This window comes from Neodiprion fabricii, chromosome 6 (assembly GCF_021155785.1).
Source record: "Neodiprion fabricii isolate iyNeoFabr1 chromosome 6, iyNeoFabr1.1, whole genome shotgun sequence".
In the NCBI taxonomy this organism is placed as follows: domain Eukaryota; kingdom Metazoa; phylum Arthropoda; class Insecta; order Hymenoptera; family Diprionidae; genus Neodiprion; species Neodiprion fabricii.
In genome coordinates, this window is record NC_060244.1 from 28,705,889 (window position 1) to 28,717,268 (window position 11,380).

At 44.9% G+C, this 11,380-nt stretch overlaps 1 protein-coding gene across 1 annotated transcript in view; it reads right to left on the reverse strand.

Annotated features, from left to right (window-relative positions):
• Positions 1 to 10,810, reverse strand: part of LOC124185585 (LIM domain-binding protein 2) — a 103,169-nt gene extending 92,359 nt beyond the window's left edge. Inside the window, exons 1-3 of the mRNA XM_046576461.1 lie at positions 10,641 to 10,810; positions 4,658 to 9,015; positions 3,273 to 3,930 (exon numbers count right to left, since the gene is read on the reverse strand). Coding sequence (XP_046432417.1) covers positions 3,273 to 3,930; positions 4,658 to 4,682 — 683 coding nt within the window. The 5' untranslated portion in view covers positions 4,683 to 9,015; positions 10,641 to 10,810. The remainder of the gene's footprint in view (positions 1 to 3,272; positions 3,931 to 4,657; positions 9,016 to 10,640) is intronic.
• Positions 10,811 to 11,380: the final 570 nt, after the last annotated feature.

Consider the following 11,380-nt stretch of genomic DNA (forward strand, 5'->3'; position numbering starts at 1 on the left):
TGTAATGTATCGTACATTCGCCGCACACACCACACCCAAGTAATATAATAACAAAAATGTGAGAAAAAAAATCTCATCCCCCCCCCCCCATGTTTCGTTTTTTTTCTATCCTCTTTCAACGCATTTTCGCCAATTCCGCGCACGCGAGTGAAACCGACCCGCGAGGATGTGTCGGGTTTGAACGGAGGTGGCGGACGAATGGACAGACGGACAGGAATCCTCCTCCACGGTTCGGAGAGGAGAAACGACGCGGAGAGAAGAGAGAAGAGAGAAGAGGGGAGGGGGTGGAAGGGAAAAGGACGAGTCCGCAGGGGTTCCCAATTGGTACAATATATGTACCTAGGTACGAAATACTCGTTAGAAAATATTTCAACGAAATTTTGTCGTCAAAAATAATTGCAAACAATTACGAGACAGAAGTTAGCACCGTTATCGTAACGAAATATTGAGAGGGAAAAAATCACTTCTTTATTATTTTCACAATGACTTTGAAGGAACAAAGATTTCTAAATGTTAGTAAGTATATTTTGCTTTATTGCGATTTACTGAACTTCACTACTTTATTCAAACGAACATTAGAACGTTTGGCTGCTAGCTTCAGTCTCGTCGAATGGACCTCAAAAATCATCCTTATATTTTCATGTAAATATTACAGGAACATGAGAGCCATTGCCCTCCCTCCGCGTAACGTGGTTGTAGTAGTGGTGGTCGGGAGTGGTTGGAGGAGGGAGAGAGAGAGAGAGAGGGAGAAAAGAGAGGTACGCAGAGGGGCACAAGCCGAGTAAGGGGGTGGGGGTGGGTCGCGTACAGTAGTGTACGAAAATATCCTCCCCCACCACCCCCGCGTCGTAATGCCGCTGAAGTACAAGCAGTGGCAGAAGTATTTGTTGAAAAATTCCTTTCTTTCTAAATAGTTTTTATAATTATTTTCTTTAAATTTGTTTATTTATTTTTTCAAATTATTGCCTTGTTAACATTATACGTAGATCTGTAACAACAGTACACGCTGTACTTCCCATCGATATTACCGTATATGGTATATAAGCGTTTGCCGCTTTCGGAGTATTCCTGCACCATATAAGATTATACAAATAAAAAAAAAAAAAAAAACCCGTTGCTTCGTGCTTAGAAAAGTAAAGGAATGAAAAAAGAAAGCAAAAAAAAAACAGATGAACCTAATCTAATCATAAGTAAGAAACATCGATTTCTTTTGTTTTCTTTTTCGGCTATTTGCAGGAAACGTATCTCGCGGAAAACGATAAGAAATATATTGTGAAAGACGTCGATTTTTCAAACTCTACTTAAAACCAGCGACAACTCTTGAGTTCCAAATGACACGCGGCATCGTACAAAGGCAAAGTTATAAATTTTTCAATTTTTATTGCACTGCACGATGGCAGGAATTCCTCGGCGGCAAATAGCAAGGCGACGGCACATCCCTTAAACGTGGTTTGGAAAAATAGCGATAATGGTCCTTTGGTCGTGAAGCGTCAAGGCATTGCGTTGGCGGTGCAGGTATACGCGAGACGAGCAATAATAATTGAGACGAATTCTCCGGTTGACCGCGCGAGAAGGAGAGACTCTTCGGGGTTATCAACAAGAATGCGGACCGGGCAAGGTTCACGTATAATAAATAACATCCGGTGTGTACTTTTGTATGCGTATCGGTATGCGTGAGCGTGTCCGTTTGTCAGTGTGCGTGTGTGTGGGCCATTCGACGTGGAAGAGGTGAAAGCCTCGTCGAATAAGGTACGCATGTTCAGGTGCGGATGGATTGATGGATGGATGGACGTACGTGTACATCGAGCTCATCAAAGGTATGAGAAAAAGTCGACCTCTCTCATCAACGCAATCGCGAGAAGAGAATAGAACAGCTGAGGACTGAAGAGAAGAAATGCACCAAGATGATACCCGATATCGCGAATCAGGGACTTCTCAAGAGTGCGAGTTGGCTTTTGAATAAGGGTATATTACATATATATATATATATATATTGGATTTGTGTTCCGACTAAACATGGTTCAATGTATATATTTGTATACAATATCGTTGGTTTATCGTCGATACATTGTTTTCCATACATAATTATACAAACTATACGGCAGAAAGAGCTGAAACCTCTCCCGGCACTTTAGACCCCATACAAATCTCTCTTTCGAGATAAACAGAAATAGAGAGAAAGACCAGCCGCACGTTAAGTCAATACGTACTTACTGTCCTCTAGAGTGGCCATATAAATCAACGAAAACCGTATTAAGTACACCGTAAGTTAGTGCTAAATATTTATAAACACATGTTTACCCTTGGTGAATATGTACATGTATTACACAGAATGATTACTTACGCACGGATAACGTTCCGGCAAAAGTACGCTGCTATGACGACGGAAACGTAACGGAGAGATGTTCGTTGCGAGAATAAGAGACGAGATTTTGCTGCTTCGAGCTAGTCCACACTTTAAATGAATCTCCCGCTATCACCCGAGACAGATAATTGATTTGTTTTTCTCTTACACCAAATTTTTTTCCCTTTTTTTTCTATGGAGATGAGAAATGCCGACGGTGTCATTAGTGTCTCTGATCAACTTTACGGTCTGTCGTAAATCTAACGCGCGTGGTGAATGATTTTTTACTTCCGAGTGATAGGTTTTTAATATTGACACAATCGTGATTCGATTTGATTTTTTTTTCTCTCCTTATCTATATTTTAAACCACCATTATTTACGAACTGCAAATTCACAGCGCGAATAATAATCATAACAAGTTATTCAAGCAACTATCTGAATCTGAATGTTGATATTTGTTGCACGGTAAACATTCAAATGCATGTAAATGCAGCTTCTTTTCAGAACACGTCGATACTTCGGGGCCAGTGATCGACTGCTACGATCAACTGCTACGAAGAAAGTTCAGCGTAACATTAGTTAGACGTTTTGACAAGAAGTCAGAAGGAAAGACGGAAAATGAATCATAGCTTCGGATCTCCTCGTTCATTAAGCTCAACACCAAAAACATTTCTGATATTCAGGTTTTTTATCGGCTGCTGCGTCCGATAGGAAGGGCTTGTTGTCTTAGATACAACCGATGCTGATTTAATTTGTGACTATACTTGGCGTACGATTCACCATAGCTCAAACTGACAATAAAACATCATTCGTTCCACTGTACGATGCGATAAAAATATGTCTGAGGCCAACATTTTTCCTCGCTTTAGTATCTGGTCCAAGTTTGAAAGCAATGACGTAGGTGTTTGTTGAAAAGTAAAAACTCACCCTTGATCCATCCTGTCGACGGGTCCACCGGTTCCCATCATCGCAGGATGTCCAGGGCCTATGGGACCGCCCATGGAATGTCCGCCAGGTCCGAACGGGCTCCCAGGTGGCATTCCATACTGCGGACCACCGAAAGGTTGTCCTGGTGACGGAAAGTGAGGATTACCTGCACCGGGGGGCACAAAGGGTGGTCCGGACGAACCCGGTCGTCCCACAAACTGCGGAGGTCCTCCGGACGGGGATCCAAACGGACTTGGGCCCGGGCCATTGTAAGGAGGTCCGGAATTGTTCGGTGGGGGTGGAAATCCCGCAGAATTAGGGGGCGGCACTGGACCGGGAGTCGACGAGCCGCTTGGTGCAGGCGACGCGGTGTACTGAGGCGTTCCGGAGCCTGGGGGCGGCCCCTGATAAGGTGGGGCCCCTGCCGGACTGCCCGCCCCACCGGGGAACGGGCTGGGGCCCTGAAACCCACCCGTGTTGCTCGGTGGGCCTCCCGAATTATTGTAAGGTCCCGAACCTGGTCCTGGTCCTTGACCGACAGAGTTCGGCGTGAACGGCGAAGCCTCCGATCCGGGCGGCGGGCCCTTCCAGGAGGCAGGTGTCCCTGGGTCCTCCAGCGTGGTGGTCGCAGCCAGTGGCGTATTCAGACGGCTACAGCCTGCAAAAGAAACGATGTAAATTAGTCAATTGTTACATACTTGAGAAAACGCAAGAAATTTATGTCTCAACTTGTTTTTCTTTAATTGTCTTATCGCAACAGAACTTGTTGAACCTCAATTTGCATAGTTAGCGTATTACCAAGATATAGGTGAACAAGGCGTGCTGCTCCTTACAATTAATACTCAAATTTTGACTTTCTCATTCAACTGTAAGTAAAGTTCTAGTAAAAATGTGCGAACCGTTTGCGAGTTTGTATAAAATTAAGTGAGAACAAATTACATCGAGTTATAAACTTGCTCGGTATTACAGAACAAAATGGCAATAATTTTATGTTTGTTCTTATATTGTACTTCCTAATCTAATCTTCTAAATACTAGTCAACTCAATGATAGTTAGGTTAACTTAAATTCTCAGTTACTCGATCGCCCACCTGTTCCCACTGATATTTTCCGACAAGTGCAGGAACGATACACAGAAGTCTCGGATAATCTCGAGCCGTCTCGTATTTACTAACAATCCCCGATCAACATCAAGCTGTTGTTTCGCAGCGACTGAGGGTCTGAACTATTTTCAAAGCTTGGTAAGAATCGACAATAGATTAAGGTAAGTGGCAGAGTGCGATGTTCATCCAGCAACGAAGAATTAAAACGTAAGGAAAGGGGGCAGCGAAGTTATACTCGTACAATCTAAATCTTATGGAGTAAGTAAGAAAATGAGAAAATCACCATTATTCGTTCCATTCGCCTTCATTATTTGGTCATCAATGCGTTCATTCCGTAACGTAGTCTCCTGATTGGCGAAATATAACCGTTATATTTTCGACGAAGAGACGAATAGATGAGGATGACGACGATGGTGAGAGAGGTTATGTACCGGCGGCGACCTAACCTCAAACGCGCGTAGAATCGCGTTGGTAAACAGGCGAGGTTAAATATCCGTTGGGCACTGTTAAACTCTGCTTTCGTACATTATATTTAACCGCCTCGTAACGGGGTTAGTATTTCCATCGAAGCTCCGTTTTACGCTCGTTTTAATAGACGAAAAATTACCGCATCCCGTTGCCGGCATTTTTTTTTCCTCCGCACCGTCGTCTCACTTCCATTCGGAATTCCCTCTCTCGCTCTTCTCCTCTCTCACGCTCTCTCTCCGCGTCTCTAACTCTCTTTCGCTCCGACTCGTCAAGCCTCTCGTCTCGTTTCTCTCCTCCGTCTGTTCCTCGTTATTTTCCTCCTCCTCAATATCGACTTACTATCGACAGCGGCCAAACAACAGTTCTCACAATCACGCACCACTTCCTCGGCGATAGGTTAAAGAAACGTGAACGTAGGTCGCGTGGATAATCCGCCGTCACCGTGCCGCGCATCGCTCTCTATCAGCGAATATATTTATCACCCTTTTCATTCATTATTTTAACCCGAAACTAACCGTCACACGCCTCGCGACATACGAGTAGTACCAAATATTTTTTCGCGACATGCCACACAAACACTCGACACACCACACAACAAGAGACGAACTCCCTCTCACAATCGGAACGTTTGGTTGGCGGAAGGGGGGGGGAGGGGCGGCCGAGAGGGAGGGAGACGACGATAGCCGTAGGAGGAGAGGCTAGAGCGAGTAAGTAAACACCACCGTAATCAAAATACCTTCCGTACAGCGTAGGAAACTTTCGACTCTCGAGACACAAATGCGACTGCGGATTCTTACTCCGAGATTTTCGTGTTATCGAGTGGTTAATTCAACCGACGCTCGAGTTCCTCGGCCGATCAGAGTTTTGACGTGACGGATAGGTGTAATTCAGTATCTTGACATTATCGAGAAGAGGGTTAAAGATGAATGTAAAAACAATGAAAATTCTCGCTGAAAAACAGTGGCAGAAATAGGTGTATACACAGGATATTACGTAAACGCGTCGCGGATTGTTGTTATTATTATTGTTGTTGTTGAGTTGTTGCAGCCGTTGTTGTTATTCGTGCATTATAAAGTTCATCGCTTGACTAGCTAGCCCGCGCTTAGGAATATACATGTTACACCGTTGCACACAACCAACAAATCAAAACAATGAACACTTCGCGGCGAGAGAGAACTTTCGTCAAGCTGAAAATGACGACCCTTCGAACACGCACTTCGGGCCGTACGCGAGTTAAGAGAATGTAGGAGAAAAAACAATGTAAAGAAGACTGAGAAGTAACAAGCGAACGCTGATTCGAGGTTGCGTAAACTTCCTACTTCAAGTGCAGATATACGATGTGTATTTTGCGCGGATGAAAATAATTAAATTAATAAAACAATCTTCAAAGTGTTTCGTACGAAACAATTGTTTAAAGGGTTGAAAAGAATTTTTTTTTTCATAAACGCGTATTTTTAATCTCGCAATACATGTTTAAATACACCTATATCATACAATGTGTGGTCGGTGAATAAATTTACACTCGCGTACATATATCATATATATATATACATCACTGTTGTTTATTAATTTTTTTCTTGATTAATATTTTCGTTTTCATTAGTTTCACTGTCAACTAGTTATTACATATATTATATATACGTATACCGATGCACTTGTTTCCGCCACCGAAGCCTGATGTATAACGTATAAGTTTAAAACGCACCTACTAATTGTAAGAGAGTAAAAAATTTTCACCAGGGTACTTTACGAATAATAATATACATGTATGTACGTATGTATGAACAGTACAACTTCGAGGCTGAGTATGCAAACTATATACGTTGCATACAGCTATAGAAATACAACCGTACGCACGTCGCGCGATTACCAGAGACGAGTGATATCGTACCTACTACATACGTATAACAAAATCTACGTACGCGTGTACTCGCGTAGGTACGTAAATATAAGCAGGCACAGCACCTCACGCACTGTAAATTAATTTATCTCGTTTGTACGCGCGAGGGCCACGTGCGCCGTTCGTCCCTTGCGCCCAACTGTCAACTGGTAAGAGGAGATTTCTTTTTAGGTCTTCGGCAAAAATTATCAAGCGAGAAGCCACCGAGTGCTGCCATTTTTAGCGGAGGCAGTGGCGACTCTCGACGCTCCGCGGCGACGTTCGAAGGCACCACATGGCGCCCCCTCCCCTCCACGCCCCTAGCCTCGCCTCCCTTCACGTCCCTGCCCTTCCGTTAACGCACCGCCACCGACGCCTTTTTCTATCTTCTATGGTTACGCCGCGGGTTTGACGCTTCGTAAGAGAGGGGTAGTCGCGTTACGTCTCTCTTATATGCACCGCGCGTCAACGTCACTCCGAAAGCACCCCCTGACGGTGGTAACTATAATCCTGATCCCATGCAGACCGCTTCATGTGTCTCGGGATGCGTGTTATTTCACCGGCGAACGAGAGGCGTACGAACAACACAATTTACGTGTAATCGAGAGTACCTGCGATTTTCGTTCAACACGTATTTCACAACGCTGCAGTTGTCGACGAGTTACGTCGCCGTCTTTCTTTTACAGTCATCGACGGACGTACACGGACGGACACGGCGATTTCTGTTTCCCTATTTACTTCGATCCCGACGCTTTATAACTTATTCGTCCACACAAGTATAATCGCGTCGTGTAACTGCAGGATTGTCAGATTCGTAGAATTATATCTATCCGAGTCTAACGTCGCTTCGGGGTTGGTATGCAGGTAACTTTCTACGTACTGCGTTGCAACGTGCGCCGCGGCGTCACTAGTTTCGCGTCACCAGCGCCGCGTCATATTCCTTCTCCCTCTTTTTTTCTTTCTTTCTTTTTTTTTTTTTTATTTTACTTCTCTTTACCCACCGCTCGTTCTTTCCTCCTCTATTTTTCCCGCTTGAAAGTCTCCCATCGCGGGAGACTCAACGCCGGTTGACAGTGTCACCCTAAAAATCAATAAACTTCGACTCCGAGTCCTTCCCACTCCCCGGGGTCCCTCTATGAGGGCTCAGGACCGTCGGTGGCTGCCTGGGACATCATTTTATTAGGCTACGGTGCAGCGGCCGGACTCGGGACTTCTTCCATCTCGACTCCTAGAGAGACGGACATCGGCTCACCGAGCATCGACCGTCATTCGCATCCGGATAAAAAATTCTCGTAATATCGGGACGTCCGTCAGCTTCTGTCAAGTTGTAATAATGTAACGAGGACCGGTCGGATCTCCGTAACTCTGCTTGTCGTTGATAATTTCGATTTTTTTAGCCTCTACGCCTCTTAGCCTCCAAGATGGTAGACTGGGCGCAGAGGACGTAGAAGCGTATAACGCGTACAGTTATGGAGGCATAACTCGACTGACGTACCGTGTACACGTAGCATTAAAACATCCGAAGCATCAGGCACCTGGCAGAGGGAACGCCGCCTCACGCCGTGCTTATGCCTCGCATTGCGTTGCGTTGGCTCACCACCTCCACCTCGCGCAATTCCTTAAGGTTCGTTTACACTCGGCAGTTTCGTTCAACGGGCAATCCTGAGGCCGCCAACATGCGACAGGAGCTGATTGTGAAAGGCGAGAGCGGTTCTTGCGTTTCGCCATGCCGCAGCTATACTACTTAGGATCGCTCGCGAGTGATTTTTCACAAAGAGAACACCGGAGCGAACTACCGTAGAAACCCTCTTTCAATCGCGCGCGTTCGATTCACCCCGCCGGGAGCGAAATTCTTACCACCGTGAAACTGAAGACGATCGGATAAAAAAAAGGATAAACTGTTCCAGGCCCACCCGGGGAGTCGTAACAATGCTGCGAACTTGCAAGGGAAAGGGTAGAGTGCGGCTCTTGTATATGTTTGAAAGCGTTCTACGTACCGGGAATATTTTTTTATCCGTAATATTGCACGGAGGCGCGTGATACGTAACTACGTTTAAAAGATTATCCACACGCAGTCCGTGATTGGCGAACGTCACACGCGGAGCGGCAAGTTGATTCGCACGTACGTGCACGATAGGCCGAATCGCGACCTGGGTCATTGTACCAGACGTAGGACGCCGTGCGTTGCTCGTGGTAACGAAACTTGTTCGAAAAGCCGATTCATGCTCAATTTGTGTATAATACACAAACCCTGGATGCGAACTTTCCATTCAGTGGAAACTTTCTCGAACTAGCTGAAACAGAGAGTGAATCAGACTCCGTTACAGGTCGTTGGCTGCATTGTTCAAAGTTAAATAATAATAATAATGAAAAGAATATCCGATCAAAGACGCGACCAGGTTTCGCCTACCGCTCGGCCATCGTCGCTCGTCGAATTGCCGTTGCAAAGTAGGTGGCAGGCATATAATGCAACGACGAGATTGTGAGGGCTAAAACAATCCGGTCGCGGGATGAATTTCAACGGCTGAATGTCTATAAATCAGGGTGGGGAGAGACCGGGAAAACCGGGAATAGTCGGGGAATCATGATGGACCACAGGGAGAAACGTACTTTTTTTTCTTTACAAATCGTTTTCAAGCTTCGGTTATGCTTCGTAAATTTAGCTAAGCCAACTTTCGGAAATGTTATTCGTTCAATTTCTGATTACTCGTGTAAAACGAAGCAACGCTGTGCGTTTTTTAGATCCAAATTTATATATTCAAGGTGCGCAGCTTCCGGAGCTTCCTAATGTAACTACTTAAGCAACGTTCGGAAGATGACGCGGCCGATGCACAAAGCGGTGCAAGCCGCATTGCACGAGAACGTCGACGGTCACGGAGCGTTGAGAACGAAGGTCGTTCCTATGTATGCGAATACGAGCTATTTTAATTGTTTGACCTTGCAGGCTCGACAGTCGCCACGCAGTGACCGTTCGTTTGACGGGCTGATGGGCGATGGTTATCTTCTTCGTTGCACGTATCCATATGCGATACGTACACACGCAGATTGCAGAAACGCATATCGGCGCGGTTTGATAACCCAATGCGGCGGGGTCAGCCGGCCGATGCTTCAGAGGCTTCGCGTGGTACTTATTTACCTACATAATACGTTGCAGAAATATCCTCTTGGCAGAAAGTTTCGGTACATAAAATTCTGCGACGCGCATTCCTGGTCAACGCGATGAAGCGCGTTAGCCTCGCGTGTATATTACAAGGGAATGAAATCCGCCGAATCGACTTGGAAGGCTGCATTGAATCGTTTTTCATTATTCCCAGCTGCAGCCGCAAGCTGTTCTACGTTTACCGAGACGCAAATTTTCACCCTCGTACCCTGTACACGATGCACTGTTATTATCGCAGTAAATATTTGCGCAATCAAAGTTTTGCGCTCGGCACTGCCGCGCGTTACGGTCTTGTTTGCAAAATGTGGATTATATGCACACTGATATACGTATGTAGGTGTGTCACGTCGTCAACCGTATGTGTTATCGTCGGTTATCGTCGGTCGTCGTCGTGGACAAGTAATATTGTATTTGCGAAACGTCACATTAACGTCGGGCAGTGTCTTCATCCTTACGTTGTACCGCGTACTTCGCCACGATAATGAAAACGGGTCTTACGTACATGATACACGTACACGTACCTTACATTGTTATTCAAGTATCAAGGATAATTTATACGCGAGTGATCCGAAATACAATTTTTTGCGCATCGGAATCTTGGTAACTTGAGTTAATTTTATACCTCTGAGAAATTCTATCGGCAATCGTTGTACGATAAGTATATGTCTGTATCAAACTTGAGTAACATGTACATTGTTCATTGCGGGAATGTCTCTTTCGAAATGGCGAATCCGGATTTACGTTATGCGAATAACTCACGTTAGACATCCGCGGGATGAACTCCTGGTAACAAGCCTGTCACGTGGTCTCGAACTTTAGTTTTGGCAGCGAGCATGCCCGAGTAAACTGGCGGACTGACTTACCGCTTGGCGCTCGGAGATATTAGGATAAGCTTCATTCATACAAACTTCGAAACAAATCTCGACCTTCGAGGACTGGCCAACGCAGCGTAGCGTAATCTACAAACGCCAAGCAAACGCGCCACGAACAAAGACATGATCTCATTGTGGAGTATTTCCACAATACGGATGTTTAGTCGATTAACATTAAAATAAGGATTATTTTCTGAGAAGCAGAGGAAGACGAAGAAGAGGATATGCGCGGGTTTATCGCTCTACGTATTGACTTTGCAAAGGCGCAATAAAAATATAATATATTTCAGCTAATCAAACAAAAAATGTCAATTTCGTTTATGCTTGCTCTTATCGGTACAAGACAACGAATGTTCACTTGTTTATCATTTGGGCGGCGCGATAGATATCTCGATAAATTTGCAGTAATGTGCCATCGCGATGTTTTTAGACGGTGCTTGTTTAAAGAATGACGAGCATTTCTTAACAATTAACGGGGTCGGTAAACGAATTCGTGATTATGTGAATAATATTTTTAAGGTCGGGATTTCTGCATCATGTTGAAATGAATAAATAAATGAAAATCGCACGGTATCCGAGGAATAAATTGACCTCGTTCGGTTTACGTTCGTCGGTTACCTTTATATT